General features: G+C 43.0%; 1 protein-coding gene across 1 annotated transcript in view; it reads left to right on the top strand.

Moving 5' to 3' along the window:
- The window catches only part of LOC137366903 (uncharacterized), a 43326-nt gene extending 23836 nt beyond the window's left edge, over positions 1-19490 (top strand). Inside the window, exons 9-12 of the mRNA XM_068028460.1 lie at positions 15556-15906; positions 16227-16247; positions 17609-17715; positions 18661-19490. Coding sequence (XP_067884561.1) covers positions 15556-15906; positions 16227-16247; positions 17609-17715; positions 18661-18687 — 506 coding nt within the window. The 3' untranslated portion in view covers positions 18688-19490. The remainder of the gene's footprint in view (positions 1-15555; positions 15907-16226; positions 16248-17608; positions 17716-18660) is intronic.
- Positions 19491-20367: the final 877 nt, after the last annotated feature.

Genomic DNA, 20367 nt, shown 5'->3' with positions numbered 1-20367 from the left:
TTAATCTCACTGCTGTTTGATGGGACTTCCTTGGTACAATATCAGTTGCTCTGTCTCCCTGTGGTGACCACTTCCTAAACAAACTGCTTCATTGGCTGTAAGCTGCTTTGTGCCTCCTGATTGTCTTGACCAGTGCTTCCTAAACGCTGAGCAGCCCACTTGTAGCAAACCGTTTTCGACCGGGTTGATGTAACATGATTTGCTGATGTGCCCAGACAGCACCACACAATTTCGGGACCGGCACCAAACTGACGGTGTTAGGTAAGATAATGGGGTCTTTTGTTCTCTCTACCTTCATGTGTAGCTGTGTGCATTCACAGCTTACTGCACCCCCTCCCACACCACCACCCCCCCCAACCCCGGACAGTTTAACGAGTTAGTCAGTCGGTTAGATCTGTCTCATGACCGCCGAGAATTGCGCCTAATTTCCCTCCTGCCACAAGCGTCCGTATGTCACTTTGGCGCGGTATTTCTCTCCCCGGGACGACACTGGCCCTTCCTTCTGGTTCGCAAAGACCAGTCCAACGGGACACCCGCTTGGTGATGTGTTCCACGGAAAACCGCCCAAGCACAGACCCGTTCAGCTGCAAGGGTAACAGTTCCCGGGCCAGTTCATGACTGGGTTTAGGCCACTGTGCAGGAAACATAGCTTACTTCGGCGACGGGACCAAGTTAACAGTTTTCGGTAAGGGACTCTGTTCTTCCTATCAGATCAACATCGAGGTCTATATGCGGTTATAAAATCGCGGGGAGTAAGTTCAGATATTAGATGCAGAAAGGGGTTAAATCATGAGGACTGGTTACTCAGACTAAGCTGACAGTCCCTTGAACCTAGATCATTAAGAGTTGATATAATCGAGGTGCTTGAGGTGTTGGATAGAAAGAGAGAAACTGCTTCTTCAGGTTGGGGGGAATCCAGAACAATTTCAATTCGAGCCGTTCAGGGGTGAGATCAGGAACTCTCCCCGAACCCCCCACAACAAATAAAATACTGTTGAGGCTGGGGGTCAATTGATAAGTTCAAATCCAAGATTGTTTGATTTTTGTTAAACAGAAGTATTGAGGTTTACAGAAGCAAGGTGGGATGATGGAGTTAAGGTTCAGAACAACCCTGATCTAACTGAATGGTGGAACAGGTACGAAGGGCTGAATGGCCACCTCCTGTCCCCATGTTCCAACGACCTTTACAGGCCATTGACACAGTCAGAACTTCAATGGAACAGACTTAACAATCTAGACTTGAGGGGGATTTTGCGACAGCCCCATACCATTGTGTAATGCTGGAGAAGCATATTTCGGAGATGGGACCAAACTGGTGGTTTTAGGTGAGTGAATGCATTCCTAATGCTGGAAAAGTTGATTCAATTTGGGAATTCACGTGGGGTGGTCGAGGGAGTGAAAATATGGGAATTTGGTGAATTAATTTCGACTCTTGAGCTTACAAAGGGAGACCTACAACTGCTGAATTCATGTCACTGGATGGAAAGGGGTTTGAGTGGAACATAAGGGAGGGTCTCTAAAATAAACAGTGCAAACGGCAATTGTAGCTGCAAATGAGAGCAGAACAAGAGGACACAGACACAGAACGAAAACTGTCAGATTCAGTTCTTTAGTATGCCGTTCTGTTCTGCATATGATTAAAAAAGCAGAGGCACTGGATAGAGCAAAACAAAACATATTTACAAGTGAGCTCCCAAAACGGAGAGAATATAACTACAGGTAAAGAATGAAGAGGCTGGTGCTGTTTTCTCTAGAAAAGAGAAGGCAGAGAGGATAACCTGATCGAGGTCTTTATGATTATGACAGAGGCAAGATGATTCTACTTGTTGGGGAGACCAGAACCAGGGGACCATCAATATAAGACAGTCACTAATAAATCCAATATGGAATTCAGGAGAAGCCTTTTCAACCAGAGAGTGGCAAGAATGTGGAATTCACTACCACAGGGAGTGGGCTGAGGCAAATAGCAGAGATGTTTTTAAAAGGGAAGCTGGATAAACATATGGGGGAGAAAGGAATAAAAGGACCTATTGATGGGGTGAGATGAAGAGGGTGTGAGAAGGATAATGTGGAGCATTTAATCGGCTAGGATGTAGTGGGCTGAATGGTCTGGTTCGGTGCTGAAGTGTCGATATGATTTGATGTATTCCCCATTAACCTGAAGCGTTTAAATGGATGAGAAATATCAAAAGGGATTTTTTAAATTTGTGAATCGAGACTGGGTGTAGAATGCACATTGAACGGCCTAGGGAACGTGAGCTGAAAGTCCAGGGCAGATTGCGAATGATCTTTCCTCATTTACCAGAATCATGCCGGAATTAAATTGTGGGGGCAGGTTGCTTAGAGATGTTGAGCATTGGAGATTAAGGATTGATCCAACTGATGTGTTTAAGATCATGAGAGGATTCGATCGGGTAGATAGAGCTGCAATTTCCGCGGGTGTCAGAGCCCAGAACAAGGGTGAGGGTGGAGGGGAGCATTAGCTTAACATTAAAGCTTGGCCGTTCAGGGGTGATGCCAGAAAGGACATAACTGAACAAACGGTGGCGGAAATCTGGGCCTCTCCACCCTGAGAAACTGCTGAGGCCACAGGGTCAATTGTCACTTCCCAATCTGAGAATGATACAGCCTTGTTAGGAAAAGGGTCTGGAACACAAACAGGCTGATGGGGTTACAATACAGATGAGTCATGACCTCACTGAATGTCAGAACAAGCTCGACGGGCTGAATAGCCTACTCCAGCTACAGTATTTCTATGTTCCTTTGTGCCAATACTCCTGTAGGTTCTTTCTAGTTGTGAAAGACTCCTTCAGGACAAGAATCAGAGAGAGGTGAGAGGTTTTGATACAGGGATTTAGCTTTGTGCTCTTCTGATATTTACTACTTCGGAGCTGGTACCAAGTTAACTGTTTTAGGTACGTTAGCATCTATATAAACATCTATTGTTCCATCATCCACAATGTATCGGTCTGTGTATCCATCTTTATGTTTATCGATCTACGTAGCTACTTTTCTGTCGGTGTATCTGTCTATCCAAAGGTGTGTTTTGGTACTGTTGTTTAGTATAGTGCAGGCGGGAGCTACCAGCCTTGACATTATGGGGACGGTTCGGCTCTAACAGCAGTATTGGGTGAGTTAGACTTTCATTCAATGAAGCCAGGGATGCTGGGTTCATCTTGTCTGTGCAGGCTGGTGGTCATCTGATGGACTGGCTCTCTGCTCCTTTTCTCCAGCAGGAGAGAGGAGCATGAATGGGGAGGAGTGCCTATGAGGAGGCTACCCCTTGCCTTCACCAGACACGGTGAGAAATGAATCCGTTCTGTAAGCGTTTTTCTAACTGGCACGTTAGGCAACTGGAGCTATCTGGTCCCCAACTTGTGAGTCGAAGTTAATTAATAATTATGAAGAACTCCATGTAAAATCTTCCTGTATTATAAGCACTGTATCTGTGGACATCTAACATATTCACAGATGGATAGATAGACGGTACTGTGAATGTTGCTAGCTTTAATGGTCAAGCCCCCGCTTCCCCACCTCCCCACCAGGTTATTTTATGGGTGTACTTTGTTGGATGGTCAGCTCATGTTAGTCAAAGGGCAATATCAAATATTAATGAGATGGACACTGAAAACTGGCAGGGCGCTATTGAGGAATGTTTTCGTGTTGTCACATGATGATGTGGGTGCAGGAAATACCCAGCTATCATATTTTGGAGACGGCACTTAGTTAACAGTCCTGGGTGAGTGAGATATTTGTTGAAACATATCAGTGGTCTCAGTAAGTATTAAAACTGTCGGCCGGTTTGCTCCCGTCAGTTTGAAGAAAGGGGAGAGAACGTAAACTTTAGAAAAAACAAAGAGTAGCGAAGCAAGAGTTAAAACAAATAAACATAGGGGAATGGCGAGGTGGAAATGGAGGAAGGTTAGGGAGGCAAACCATATCTGCAGAGAGACAGATTGGGAGCAAAATGCAGGCAAAAGGGGACAGAGAATTAGAGAGAAAAAGTTTGGAGAGGTAGAGACAAAGACAAAAGAAATGACAAAAAGAGGTAAAGAGGGAAAGGGCGGGGTAATAAATGCCACCCAATACAAAATGATGCAACTGTGCTTAATTAACCGGCGTGTAGAGAGTTAAAGATTCCCTAGCTTTGTTACAACTGTGTAACATTGTGTCAGGGAACAATGACTATACATTTGGCGATGGCACAAACCTCGTGGTTTTAGGTAACTGATTAACGTGGCGTCAGTGAGAATCATTCCGCACGGTCTGATATGGTATAGTCTGATTGAAATTTACAAGATTAATATATGACGATAACGCTAATCATATTCCCTATTCAGGTGCCATCCGTTTCTTAACAATGACCGATTGTGTGTGTGGAAATCAACAAGTGATAGCTGTCTGGAAAAGCAGACTCTGAATGGCCTACCACTGCCCCTAATGTTACTCTATCGGTTTAATGCGAGGAGTGAGATAGCGAGAGAGCTAGGTTAAAAAAAGAGACTAGATGTTTGGAATGACCAGTTGATGATTCTGGAACGCACCATCATTGATTAAAGATTCACGAGGAGTTGAGTAAGGAAGTGAGGATTAACATTTACAAATCACTGGTAAGGTCCCAGCTGGAGTGTTGTGTTCGGTTCTCGGTACCACACTTTATGAAGGATGTCGAGGCCTTAGATTGGGAGCAGAAATGATTCACCAGAATTGTACCAGAGATGAGGGACCTCAGATAGTTGTAGAGACTGGAGAACCTGGGCTTGTTCTCCTTTAAACAGAGAAGGTTAAAGGGAGATTGAAAAGAGGTGTTCAAATTAATGAAGGTTTTGGATCGAGTTAATAATCAGAAACTGTCTCCATTGGTAGAAGGGTCGGTAACCAGAGGACACAGGTTTTGAGGCAATTGACAAAAATGACCAGAGGCGGGATGAAGAGACATTCTCCCACAGAGGTAGTTACTGTGATCGGGAAGGCACATCTGAAATGGTGGTGGAAGTTGGTTCAGTCGTGACTTTCAAAATGGGAATTGGATAGTTACTCGAAGGGAAATATACTGGACTATGGGAAAACTCTTTCATAAAGTCAGCACAGGACCTTCGGGCCGAATGGTCTCCCCTTCTGTGCTGCATATTTCTATGATTCTATGAGCTTGTTCATTGAGCCACAAATGTAAATTGGGAGATATATAAATTAAGGAGATGTGATCTACAAACGCTTTCGAGGACAGGGTCCAAGTATGATATCGGCAAGACCTGCACCTTGCCTTCTGAGGTTTTGTTACAAGGGTCTCTCACTGTGTTCTGGCTATCAATATTACTTCGGAGGCGGTACCAAGTTACTTGTGACAGGTGAGTCCAGGAATGTTAGACCAACTCTGAGAATGCACGTTGTCTGAAATGGTCGGAAAGAGGTTTAAGGCTCCGGGTTCATTGGTGAAAGACATTTTTCCAATGCATTTAAAATATGGTCGCGCCCAAACAGGGACAGAGAGTGAGAGGGGGAGAAAGACTGATTCTTGAACTGTCTTCGTGTTTAAAGAAGGGAAAATTTCTCCCATTTAGCTTACTTTGGACAAACAAACAAGAGCTGTATTATTCACTCAAATATTCGGCAACCTTTCAGGGACCAGTATAGTTTAGTAACAGGGCTGAAACACTGTGTTCTGGAAGCTACGAGTATTTCTTTGGCGACGGGACTAAACTGACTGTGTTGGGTGAGTTGGACGTTCTTTGAAAAAAAATGATTGTCACTCACGCTGTTTCTGAGTTTCAGTTTGCAACTGAAATGTTGCATTGACAAGTAACAAAAAAATTTCAGGCAACATTTCCAATGTGCATAAAAGCCAGAATACATGGAAAATACTAAGATGCACAGGGAAAGATTTTTTTTAATACGTGGAATGTGGACCAGAATTTATTGCCCATCCCGAATTGCCCTCTGAGTGGTTTGCTAGCTCATTTTTTTTCATCAGATATGGGCGTCGCTGGCAAGGCCAAGATTTGTTGGCCAACCCTAATTGCTCTTGGACTGGGTGGTTTGCTGTTTCAGAAGGCAGTTGAGAGTCAACTGAAGTCTGAAGTCACTTATATGACAACAGGCGGGGTTTTCTGACAATTGACGATAGTTTCATGCAGTTAAACCAAACTTTCATTTATCAGTTGAAGTTAAATTCCTCTAGCTACCCTCGGGATTTGAACTAGAACATTACTAGCACAGTAACATTATCACTTTGCAACCATCGCCCCTGCACTCAATGGGGTGTAGGTCTTTCTGCAGTCCTGTCAGGGAGGGAGTTGCAGATTTGTGAACCGTTTTCTCAGAGGGCAGATTATTTGTTTCCAAAAAATGCTGTCATCGTTCTTCCCCCAGAATGAGTGAAATAAAACATCATAATTACATTTAATTATATAGAATGTGCGTAAGCAAGCCAGTGGTGAAACTGCACACGAGCCTCCTCTCACCCTTACTTCATCTAATCTTCTATTCCTTTCTCTCCCATGTCTTTTTCCAACTTACACCTTGAAAGCATCTCCACAATTCACCTCAACCCATTCCCTGTGGTAGTGCATTCCAACTTATCACCACTGTCTGAGTAACGAACTTCCCATTCTATTCCTCACACTGAATTTCTAATTAACCTTATAATGTCCTTGACATAAAGAGTCAAATCGCCAGTGCATTGTGTGTGAAGTTTTGCATCAGTGCACCAGCTTCATTGCTCTTCGACCTGTAGTTATACTATTGTCATGTAACATTGTGTACAGGAAATACTCTGTATTACTTCGGTGACGGGACAAAATTGATTGTTTTAGGTGAGCACAGAACTGAAGCTTTTGTTGTTTTCGTCAATGAGGATCCTTGAGATTCTCAGACGAAATTAGATGCTCTAAAATACATCATGTTCTCGGTCACAGGATCACCTCGCCGATTTATATTGGCAGCAGAACCTGCAGTATCTTGGTTTAAACATCTTTCACCTTTGTTTTCAACTCACCCCAAGGCCTCGCTGTCTCCCTATCCCTGTAACCGCCTCCAGCCTCTATAACTCTCCTTATCCCTGTAACATCCTCCAATCCCGACAAATCTCGCTGTCTCTGTAACCTCCACCAGGCCCTATAACTAACCTTTTGTTCTCCTGTCCAATATCTAGGGTGCATTGCCGCTGTCTTTACATCACACATTAATAGTATGTAAATCTACAATTTGAGTACATCATTTCGAAGACGGTGCATTTTAGCATTTCTAACTAGATGGGAGTTTTAAAACTGACAGGCATCACTGTGCTCAAATAACTACGATTATACTTTTGGCGATGGGACCAAGATAGTAGTTTTCGGTAGGTGAACGGTTACACCATTGTATTCATTTTACAGTTTAATTGCTATTAGGTTGCCTCCAATGGGGAGTGGCGAGGGTTTAGTTAATGATTTGACCCAATCTCCAGCCTGCCTTTAAAAGAGATTAATTTGCTTCTCTTTTAGAGTAACACTATTGTTAAATTGTTCCATTCACTATCCACTGGGATAGTCAAACTTGATAAAGCCATTTGTTGGTCTATTGTTATATTCTGTGATTGCCCACAACTCTCCATTATTCTAGTTATCAATGGGAATATCAAGAATCTCATTGTAGCTTTTTATGTGAAACTAAAGCCGTACTGGGATGTCGAACATCAGATATTTTGATGGAAAACCCTCTGATTTCACCTCTCGCAGAGGAATCCGTAGTAAAAGTACATGATAATAATTGATTGTAAAAGATCTCTGGAACTCCCTCTTCAAGAAAAAGCTGTGAATCCTGGAGGGCGATTAGACCTGACAAAATTGAGATGGAAATAACTTTGTTTGGGGAGGTTATCGAGGGATATCGAGATTAGAATGGTAAATGAAGTGAGGTACAGATCAGCCTTTGAATAGAGGAGCAGGGTAGAGGGGCTGAATGGCCGCCTCCTGGTGCAATAGGTTGTCTGGAGGGTAATAGTTTTGTAATGGGAGTGTAACACTGTGTTATGGAAAGACCGAACCATTATATTTTGGCCAAGGGACCAAGCTCACAGTTTTGGGTCTGTAAATGTTAAAGACTTTGTTTGTCTAACTAGTCCTTGAAGCGGCCAACACTCCCAGCTTATACACACTACTGAGTCAGCGGCGCTTGAGATGGCTTGGCCATGTGAGCCGCATGGAAGATGGCAGGATCCCCAAAGACACATTGTACAGCGAGTTCGCCACTGGTATCAGACCCACTGGCTGTCCATGTCTCTGCTATAAAGACGTCTGCAAACGCGACATGAAATCGTGTGACATTGATCACAAGTCGTGGGAGTCAGTTGCCAGCGTTCGCCAGAGCTGGCGGGCAGCCATAAAGACAGGGCTAAATTGTGGCGAGCCGAAGAGACTTAGTAGTTGGCAGGAAAAAAGACAGAGGCGCAAGGGGAGAGCCAACTGTGCAACAGCCCCGACAAACAAATTTCTCTGCAGCACCTGTGGAAGAGCCTGTCACTCCAGAATTGGCCTTTATAGCCACTCCAGGCGCTGCTTCACAAACCACTGACCACCTCCAGGCGCGTATCCATTGTCTCTCGAGATAAGTAGGCCCAAAAGAAAGAAGATGGGATAGTCTATCATCATATTCTGTAGTTTCCCATTACTGTCCAGTTTTCGAATTATCAACCAGCACATCGACAATCTTATTATCCTTTCAAAAATGTAGAAAATGCTGTGTGACATTAAACCGACAGAGAAGTGCATTGGGTTGTCTAACGTAGAATGTTATGGTGGAAATGCCTTCTTGTGATTGGCTGAATTGTTTTGGAATTGGGAGACATTCCTCAGGCTCTTTTCTCAGGAGGGTTATTGGGTGGAGTAGAATCCAGGATAGACATGGCTGTAAAGACATGACCCTAATACTTTTGTCAATCCATACTTTATGGGCTTGCAGCCAAAATTAAGTCAACAATTCTGAGCTGTTGCCGCATAAAATTGTTAACCTCACACTAATTAATAAAAATGACCGCTTCGATTTTGTTTTAGAAGATTGTGCTTTGCCTTCATCCGTATAAAATTCAATCCCATTCTTAAACAGAGTTTGTTCAGCTTGTTATGATTAACGTCCTGAAGCAGTGATCTTCTGGAATGAATGCTCACTGTTGATAATGGGACAGACTTCTAAAAAAAACAGTTGATGGAAATAATTCGACAAATATGCATGTTGGACACAAGAATACCACTCGGCCCATCTTACTAGAGTCGGCTGTTGGGAAATGTTCTCCAATTCGCCCCACTCACCCCTTTTCTTTCTATACAGCCCTGCAATTTTCGCCTTTTTGAACTATGATCCAATTCTTTTTTGAAGTTCAATATGCAATCAGTATCTATCACATTTTCAGGTAATGCATTCCATATCATAACAAGTCGTTGTGCAAAAAAATGGCCCCCTCAATAAACATCTGGATCGTTTGCCAATTGCTTTAAATCTATGTTCTCTGGTTGTGAAATCTCCGGCCAGTGGAATCAGTCTCCCCCTACTGACTCTAACAAAGCCCTTCGTGGCTTTGAAATCAACTATTAAATCTCTCCTTCACCTTCTCTGGGAGAACAATCCCACCTTCTCCAGTCTGTCCACATAACTGAGTCCCTCATTTCTAGGACCATTCCAGTAAATCTCTCTCTGCACGCTCTCCAAGACCTTGACATCCTTCCAAAAGTGTGGTGCCCTGAATTGGGCACGAGACTCCAGCTCAGGCCTAACTGAGGGCCCTGGTAGTTTTACAACTGGCCTGTGACATTGTGTTCAGCTGGGACCTCGATCTCTTACTTTGGCTCTGGGATTACGTTCTAGGTAGGTAAACAAGAATAGATCTCAATATTCAAATTTAATTCGCTCTAAGTGTTCATTCATTGCTTCGTAATTCTGCCAAAACTCACAAACCTGGCCACGTACTGGAAAACTTGAGTAAATTTGAATCCCAAGATGCACAATTTTGCAAAGACAACGTTACCAGACTTCTCTGTGTCTACCCTCTGGAACCCCCCAACCCTTTCATAATCTTAGACGCCTCTTTCAGGTCACCTCTAAGCCTTCTCTTCTCTATCATAAAGGCTATTCAGTCTTTCCTGATAGGTAAATATGTATGAAGACGAGAACTGTGCACAGTGATCCAAGTGTGGTCTAACCGAGGGATATGGAGACCAGAACTGTGCACAGAGCTCCAAGAACGTCTAAGCAAATTTTACCATAATTTCTCTGCTTTAAAATGGAATGGTGGAGAAAAGGACAGACAAATCTACACATTGCAATTGGTTGAATGATAATTGTTCAAAGGTGTCAGAGCATTCGATGAAGTATCGTGTAATCATTGGTCCCCAGCAGTTTTAATACTGCTTTGTAACACTGTGTTCTGGAAACAGCACACCTCTCCGCTTTGGCGATGGGACAAGATTAACAGTTCTGGGTATGTAAAACCGAGCGATGTGTCCCCCCAGTGGTCAATGTAAAAGCATTAATCTTCACCAATGTAAAAGCAGAGAGGCAAGGCTCAACTAGTAGTGATTATCTTAATGGCTGAACTCAGGAAGGGCCACTGTCGAGTTTATAACAGATGCAAACCCGAGTCAACGATTTTGAAAGGACTCCAATCAAACACAAGAAGCCACAAAGGACCATTCATCCCTTGAGCCTCTTACACCATTCACTTAAATCATGGCTGAGTTTTATCTTAGCTCCAGCTACCGTCTTTGGTCCCATAACCTTTAACACACTGACCCAACAAAAATGATTGAATGTAATAAACAAAGACTAGATCTAGTCAAGATTGTAGAAGATTAGATACTAAATGGCAAACTCACCTAGTCTTCCTTCAAGAAAATAACTAAATTCAGTGCATAAGGAATTGACTTACATTTATGCTGAAACACTATTTCAAATCAGAATTCAAAGTGAGAGGTACGTGGCAATGTCCAAACAGTTTAACAATTTCACTACTTGCTTTCTTGGCATACTAAATAAATATAGGGAACAAGCTCCTGCATTGGCAGTCTACGGGAACTGTTAGGCAATCCTAGTTTTCTGATCGGAATGTAGCATTGTGGATGTAACTACTAACTTTCATTTTGGCCCCGGTTCCAAATTAACAGTGTTGGGTAAGTTTTAAAAAATGTAACGTTTTGAGTGCGTCAATTAAATTAGTTGTATATTTACCCATGGCATTGCACTCCAGTACATAACTGCACAGTGCTGTATGTCTGACCCTGCTACCCAGATTTCCCTCGTTGCCCCACTTATTACCAAATTATCGTAATAATTATTATATTTATTTCGCAATATTTCAGCAAGATGTATTCTGAAAACAAGTAGGATAAAGCAGAGAAGATTAAGTGGTGGTGGGAGGATTGATACCAGGGAGAAAGGATTTCAGCTTTGTAGAGAGACTGGAAAAGCTGAATATTGTTCTCCTTGGAGCAGAGAAGGTTAAAGAAGATTTGCCAGTGTGGTACCAGGGATGAATGACTTCAATTGTGTGGAGATACTGGAGAAACTGGGGTTGTTCTCCTCAGAGAAGAGAAGGTTAAGGTGGGAATTAATATCATATTCAAAATGTCCAAAATCATATGTTTTGTAATAGAGTAAATAAGAATAACTCATTTCTGCTGGGAGAAGGGTCGGTAAGCAAAGAGAACAGATTTGTGATTGGCAAAAGAAACAAAGAGGGAGATGAGTATTGGCTTTTACTCAGCCAATTGTTGTCATGTGGAATGCACTGCCTGAAAATAGCTCAAACAATGCATTTGATGCATACTTGAAGGCTAACAAATGTAGGGTTATGGTGAAGCAGCAAGAAGCTCTGGGTGTTCGCAGAAGATTGAGCAACCTGAAGGCTTAATTCTAATTGGTATCCTCTGATGCAGTGCGACATAGTACTTGTCTGCATCTTTAATATTGACTAATATCCAATAATAACAGCAAACAAAGCACAGGGCTTTTTTGGAGGGGATTAGCTAGCATTCCAAAGCACAGAAGTTACATGAAACTTATATAGAACTTTGGTTAGATCGTTGCAATTACAATGCATTTCGATGTAAAATCCCCAGCGCCAACTCCATCCCTCTAGAGGGGAGAGACACTCTTGTTAGTTTTAGTGTAGTGTTGCAGCATGGTGCTTCAGGATATGAACAGTATTCTGGAGGGGGCACGAAGCTAAGCGTTTCAGGTGAGTAGCTGACAGTACAAGAGGTCTCAGTTAATGATGGATGGACAGAGGTCTGCTGTTGTTATACGGATGCAGTTCTCTAATTGTGGGGAGGGATTTTAGCAGATGAACACGAGGATTCATTTCACGTGTAGGGGACATTTACGCGGGATTCGTGCATTGTTCTGTCAGTGAGGCGGTGGCTCCTTATTTCTGTAACTTCCTCTGGACCTAAAAGAAACCATGATGATTTCTCTGTGCTCCTCCAATTCTGGCCTCTTGTGCATCCTCCCCTCCCTCGAACCCACCATTGGCGGCTGTGCCTTCAGCTGCCTGAGCCCTAAACCCTGGAATTCCCTCCTTAAACACCTCTGCTTCTCTCCCTCTCTCCTTCTTTAAGAAGCATCTTAGAACCTACTTCTTTGACAGGTCACCTGTCCCTAATATCTACTTCGATAACTCGGTATCAAGTTGTTGTCTGAGTTGCTCTTATATTGAGATTTTTCACTGCATCAACGGTGCTAGATAAATGCAATTTTTTTTTGTTATTAATCACCAGGTAGGCCTCGCCTGGAGTATTGTGACCAATTCGTGTCTAACACACTTTGGGAAGGATGTCAAGGCCATAGAGAGGGTGCAGAAGATGTTTACTAGAATGGTACCAGACATGGGAAGGTTTCACTTGTGTGTCGAAATGGGAGAAGCTGGGATTGTTCTCCTTAGAGCAGAGAAGGCGAAGGGGGGATCAGTGTTGTTTTATTAAACTTATTCTTAAAATAAAGACACATTCGCAAGTAACCAGGAAAAGCAGACAAAATATAAAGGGAAAATTAATTGAAGACAAACAACAGCGTGGCGAATCCCAGAGGGAGGAAGTCCCAATAAAAGTACAATTGTTAAGACCAAAATTAAACTTGCGTTCAGCCCCTTTGCAAACAGGCAGATTTTGGACAGCAACGTGCGCAAGGCACTTTCGTGTATTGCAGCAAAGGTACCAAACGAACGAGTGCTTGGTAAAGACGCACCATTGTCAAACTGCATCTGTCAATTGCAGCTCAACTGGTTGAGAAAGAGACCAGTTCTCAAAATACAGCTTGGGTTTAAGTATTTCAGTGAAGTTACACAGTGGTGACACTCTTACCTCCGAGTCAAAAAAAAAAGCGAATTCCACATTCTCACTATTCTCTGGGTGAAGAGGAGTCTCCTGAAATCTCCATTGGTTCAATATTCAGAACAAAAATGTAACAAAATTAGGCATCAGTCATTATGTTAATGATTGTATCATTTTAATATTCATGGCATTCTCACAGAGTCTTGACTGTAAACCCAAACCTGTTCAGGTATTTCTTTCGCAATATTACGCTCATAGAGCTTTAGAGTTAAAGAACTGACTGTGGAGTGTAGTCACTGTTGTAATGTAGGGAAAGGTTTCAGCCAAAATGCGCACAGCAAGATCCCACAAGCATCATTGCACTAAATGACCAGATAACCGGAAATGGTGGATGTGAAGTGCTGAATGAGGGATAAATATTGGCTCGGACACACTCCCCTTATTTTCTTTGAGCCAATACATTGTTTCTCAAACGGTACAATTTTAAATTGGGTGCAGGAACAGAGAAACCAGGGGGATGTATGTTCATAAATCTATGAAGGTGGCAGGGCAGGTTCAAAAGGCTATCAAAATGCACACTGAATCCTTTTGGCTCTGTAAACAGAGGCACAGAGGGCAAAAGCAAAGCTGTTATCATGAACATTTATAAAACACTGTTTAGGCCTCAGTAGCAGCATTGTATTCCATCCTGGTGCCACCCTTTGGAATACAGGTTAAGTCCCCAGAGAGAATGCAGAGTAGATTGACTGGAATGGTTCCAGAGTTGAGGCACTTCAGATATCGTGAAGAGATTGTAGAAGCTGGGATTGTTCTCCTTGGAGCAGAGAAGGTACAGGGAAAATTTTAATTGAGGTGCTGAAACTCAGGAAGGCTTTTGATAGAGTTAAAAGGGAGAAACCTTTTTTTCCAGTGGGAGGAGGTTCGGTAACCAGAAGGACACAGATTTAAGGTCGTTGGCAAAAAAAAGGGGGATGAGGAAATATTTTGTTTAAACAGCGAGTTGTTGTGATTTGGAATGTAATGCCTGACATGGTGCTGAAAGCAGATTCAATAGTAGCTTCACTTCAATAGTAGCTTTCAAAAGGGAAATAGAGAGAGTTTGAAGGTACATAGTTTACTGGGTTATGTGAGAAGAACAGGGTGGGGAGTAGGATTAATTGGCTAGTTCTACCAAAGAGCTGGAATTCACACAACAGGCCGAATGGTCCCCTCCTTTCATGTGTGAGTTTATGGTAGCACTAATTATTAAATATTACATTTGGGGGAAGAGACAAGAGTAGGATTAGAATCATAATGCAGCACACAGGGGGGCCATTCCGCCCATCGAGTCCATGCCAGCTCTCTGTCTGGCAATCCAATCAGTCCCACTCCCTCGCTCTATCCCTGTGGCCCTGCAAGTTAATTTGCCTCAAGTGTCCATCCAATTTCCTTCTGAAATCATTCATTGTCTCCGCTTCCACCACCCTTGTAGGCAGCGAGTTCCAGGTCATTACCACACGTGGCATAAAAGTGTCCCTCCTCACATCCCCCTGCATCTTTTGCACAGCACCAGAAATCTGTCTCTTCTGGTCCTTGCACCAACAACTAATAGGTGACGCATTTCTTTGTCTACCTTATCTAAATCCGTCATAATCTTGTACGCTGCCATCAAATCTCCCCTCAATCTCCTTTGTTCCAAGCAGAACAATCCCAGCTTCTCCAACCTAACCTTGTAGCTAAAATCCTTCATCCCTGGAACCATTCTGTTAAATATCCTCTGAACCCTTTCAAGGACACTCACAACCTTCCTCAAATGTGGTGATCAGAAGTGGCTGCAAAACTCTAGTTGTTTCCGAACCAGAGCTTTAGAAATGTTCCCCATAACTTCCCTGATAGGAAAGGGCTCTAGATAATGGGACAAGGTGAGTGATAGCCTGGTTATTGAGAACAGGCTGGCCCAGAGTTCAGGGTAACACTTTTCAGATAGACAGGAGAACCTCTTTCATAGTGAGACAGACTTGTACTTCACTCAATGACTAAGAGGTTGAGATGATCAGTTTCTGCCACTTTGGGTTAAAATGTACAAAAGCAGGTCGAGGTTGCAAACTGATTCTACGTTTTATGACTGATCGGTGTTCGGGAAACAGAGAGGTTTATTCTGGAGTTGGCACAAAATTAACTGCTCTGGCTAGAATTGAAAGGTTGATATTGTTTGGTGGTTTAAAATTCTCAAGACGGGTTTCATACTCATCCATATTCTCTCCATTTACTTTTCCTGCAGGCGAAAACGATACGATTAGGCCTGCCAAAGTTACTGTCTTTGAGCCCTCTCCCGAAGAGATTAGAGAAAAGAAAAAAGCCACTGTGGTCTGCCTCGTAAGCGACTTCTACCCCGACAACATCAAGATCCACTGGCTTGTCGATGGCAAGGAGAAAGATGCCAATGACACGAACATTCACACTGATCTCAATGCCATCCTATCAAAAGAAAATACATCTTACAGCATCAGCAGCCGGCTGAGATTCGACGCCCTAGATTGGGCTCGGTCCAAGAACGTTGAGTGCAGAGTAGATCTCTACACTAACGAATCAGTGCCTACAACAAGCAGTTCAACATTAGCTGTCAAAGCAGGTAAGCACACTAGTGAGACCAATACCATTTTATTTCAGCTTCAAAGAAATCAGAAAGTTGCATTTATATAGTACCTGTGCTCTTATGAAAGTACGAATAAGCAAGTAGATGTATCAGTAAGTCAATAAATAATTAAATAATTCATGAAATAGAACAATATTGTAGTGCAAAGGGGAAGATATGGTTAAACACTCAATTAAAATGACTCTCAATATATTAGAGTACAGTGCGGGACTCAATTGTGATAATCTACATTTACACAGTGATTTCATAAAATATTCTGATGCTGAATGTTTATTGATTTTTCTTTCTTTTCCCAGAAATGTGCGGTATAAGTAAAGGTGAATATCTATCTGCTTCTATCTGTATCTGGTCTCCACACTTTGTAAAGGAGGTGAAGGTCCTTGAGAGGGTGCAGAGGAGATTTACCCCAATGGTTCCAGAGATGAGGAATTTTAGCTACAAAGTTACATTGGAGAACCTGGGTTCTTCTCCTTGGAGAAAAGGAGATTGAGGGGCTATTTGACAGTTTTGTACAAGATTATGACAGGTTTACAATAGGTAGACAAAGAAAAGTTGTCCCCATGAGTTGCTGGCACAAGGTCTGGGGTGGGGGTCTCTGTCTGTTTTCAGGCTTTGGGAAAAAGATGCAGTGGGGGGTGGGGGGGGGGAGGATGTGAGGAAGAAGTGTTTTATGCAGCGAGTGGTAATGACCTGGAAGTCACTGTCTACGAGGGTGGTGGAAATGGAGATAATGAATGATTTCATAAGGGAACTGGACGGACTGTTGAGGGTAATTAACTTGCAGGGGAATGGAGATGGAAGGGGAGAGCTGGACTGATTGGATTGCTCTATAGAGATCCTGCATGGACTCGATGGGCCGAATGACCTCTTTCAGTGCTGTAATGACTCCATGACTCAAAAAATATTCACCAATAATTCTGGAATTATTACTGTGTCAGACATTTCATGTATATACTCATTTCAACATTTCCAAGCTGTAGTTTTACAGTTATACATACTATCATGCACAACGAGTTGATGAGAAAACTCCTCTGGGAGGGAAAGGCCGTTGGAATTTCGAGACCAGCCTAGTCGAATGATATAACCTCACGGTCCTCTTGGGTTCACGACCTCAGGGAAATATGTTGCCCTGTGATGAGGGAGAGGGGACGCCTGGGGATGGGAGGGGAGGGAGCTGTGTACACCTGTCTTAAAACTTACAATTCCTTGGGAGTTCATAGTGTGAATCTGGCGTGGAGATAAGAGGGACAGTTCCACTTCCCAGAGGTTAAATTAGTTTAACACATCATCTCAAAGAAGGTTCCTCCAAAGTTGCAGTGCAGCACACACGCTGTCTACTGGCACTGGGAGAGTCAGTCTGGATTATGGGGTTCATGTCTTTGGACTGGGTCTTGAAGACAGGAGAGCGTTACCCACTCAGCTAGAGCTGATACATACGTGAGCCATAGCTGACACATAAGTTACAGCGGCCCCAATTCAGATCGGCCATATTGCTGAACTCCATTTGGAGTAAGGAATACCCCAGGGCTCCTTGCGTCAAAGGGAGATCAGTTCTGCTTTCGCAGCTCGACCCTTACATTGGGCTGCTTCACTGACACACATGACATTTTCACGCAGTAGCATTTCTTGCCTTGAGAGAACAGAGAGTGCAACATTTTCTGTTACATTTATTTTACAGAGGCGAAAATCCAAAGCATGGCAACAGCAAAACTGACATACCTGATCCTCATCTGCAAAAGCATCTTTTATACAATTTTCATCTCAACAATTGCTTGGAAAACTAAGGTAAGATTAAAATTACTGAAGTTCTTAACATAGGTATTGTAATGATGAAACTGGGTAAAGAAGTTTCTCCTGAATTCCAGACTGAAATTACGAGTGACTATCCGATATTCACGAGCCCTAGTTTTGCATTCCTATTGCACGCAGATGGAATACACCAATTCACTTTCCATTCATTCCTGCGCCCACAACACTAACCAACCAATTTAATCCAGTTGAACACAATTGTCAATGTTCTGGAATTTCCCTTGGAAAATAATTGAACTTATTGTAACTTTACAAGACTTTATATGAAAGGTTAGGAATGCATGAGCAGGAAAGAGCATGTGCATGGTTCGTCTCGATTATTCATGCACATGATGATCTGCTCAGGACAGTGATGTCGAGTCATTGGAGAGGGTGAAGGGGCGATTTACTTGAACGGTAACAGTGTTGAGGGACCTCAGTGATGTGAGGAGAATACGGAAGTTGGGATTGTTCTCCTTGGATCAGGGAAGGTTAAGGAGAGATTTAATAGAGGTGTGCACAATGATGAAGGGTTTGGATAGGACAGCGAATGGGGTAACAGCTTCAAAGAGGCAGCAGGATTGCCCAACCAAGGACACAGCTGTAAGGTGATTAGCCAAGGGAGCAGAGGGGCAGGTGAGAAATATATTTTGAGCCAGCGAGTTGTTGTGGTTGAGAATGCACTGGCTGAAAGGTCGGTGGAAGCTGATTCAGTAGTAACTTTCAAGAGGGAATTGGATGAATACTTGTTTGAGGGGGTTGAGGTAGTGGGGGAGGGAATAGTCTCAGGGCTATAGGGGAAAGAACTGTGAAATGGGACTAATTGGACAGCTCTTTCAAAATGCCAGTATAGGCACGCGGGACGAATGGCCTCCTTCTGTTCTGTATCAGTCCATAATTCCATGACGATAATAACGCCCTCTTTTTTTTATCATATACCAGACGTCTTACAGCAAAAGGTTTGACTGATCGTCGCAAATTAATTAACTCAAAAGATGGATAAGCAGCAGAACACACGAGGGAGCAAGGGGAGAGAAAATACGATTATTGTGAATATCTCGGGGGTGAATTTCGTCTAAACCACTCCCGCTGTACTCGCGTAACTTTGGCGGACAACCCTAAATACCCATCACCACTGCGGGAAACGAACAGAGGAAATTTTAAGCCCCAGTCTGTCTTTTCCACTCGAATAAGTCCTTTCATATTCTCGTCAATGTATTAAATTCCTGTTGTCTCAGTAGGTGAAGCTTTGAGAAACGTGCAAACTTCTTTTCCAGTTTATTTTGTCTGTTTATTAATTGTTAGTCTGTGTTGTTTGAAACGTTATAAAGAAACATACAACCTTACAGGACGAAAGGAGGCCACTTGGCCCATCGTGCAAGTGCTAGCTCTTTGAAAAAGCCAGTTGTTAATGCCAAGGCGATCAATTCCAGCTTTGCTGATCTCTCCATGAAACATAAGTCCCTCATTCCGTGCAATTCTCGTAAAGCTGTGTATAATATTAAGCAGTCGTAAACAAATTGTAACTTCAAGTTCTGTTTAGTGCAACTATTAATGTCTTTTTTCCCTTTTCTGTTAATGCAGAAATGTTATTACTATTTGTATCAGACACCTCATCGATTGCAGATGGAAAATGCGCTCATAATTGTCCATTATTTGTCGTGGGGTTCTCAGTGGATCCAGTATCGACAGCTCGCTTGTGATCTTCTACATTTTTTTTTCTTTTCTTGTTCACTGGTTAAGAAATAAATAGAATATTTCGACAAAGAAAACCGTTTCTCTCCACTATTATTTCAGTTTTACCCCACGCGCTTGGCACAACATTTCCAAACAACATTAAAATATGCAGGTAGACATTAGATTAATTTTATTGGGTAACGGGATCAAGGGATATTGAGCAAAGATGGGGAAATGGGGTTGGTGTGCAGATCTTCCATGATCTAATTGAATGGCGGAACATGTGCCGGGGTTTAATGGACTCCTCACACTATGCCTATGTAATAGGCTCGAGGGGCTGAATTGGACTCCTCCTGTTGCAATGCAACAGGCTCTCCTGATTTGAATGACCTCCTCCACCCAATTCTATGCAACAGCATGAGAGGGCAGAATCGCTTCCTCGCTCTACGTGGCAGCTTCGAGTGGGCTAAATAGTCTCCTGTTTCCCTGTTGCTATGTGTAACCCATCCCTGACAGCCACTGAGAAGGTGGCGATGAACTACTTTCCTGAACACAAATGAATGTCTTTCTAGGCCATTTCAGAGAGCGGTTATGAGTCAACCACATTGCTGTGGGTCTGGAGTTGCATGCAGGCCAGGCCGGGTAACGGCTGCAGATTTCCGTCCCTAAAGAACATGAGTTAACCAGATGGAGTTTGATACAAATCTCTCGCAGTTTCAAGGTCGCCATTGCTGATGTTAGCTATTTATTGCACATTTTGAGCTAATTAGCAGAATTGAAATTCCCCAGCTACCATGATGGGATTTGAACTCATATCTTGGGATTATGAGCCCAGACCATTCCTACCACAATGCTGTCCTTCCACGCAATTTCACCGATGAGTGCTTTACCAGACTGTTCTAGATTTGGGCAATTTCATCCCCGGCTTTGGCACCCAGGACGCTGCACCCCTCCTTTGTAAATGGTTTGCTC

Source organism: Heterodontus francisci, unplaced genomic scaffold (assembly GCF_036365525.1).
Source record: "Heterodontus francisci isolate sHetFra1 unplaced genomic scaffold, sHetFra1.hap1 HAP1_SCAFFOLD_500, whole genome shotgun sequence".
Taxonomy (NCBI): Eukaryota; Metazoa; Chordata; class Chondrichthyes; order Heterodontiformes; family Heterodontidae; genus Heterodontus; species Heterodontus francisci.
This window is presented reverse-complemented; position numbering and strand designations above follow the sequence as displayed.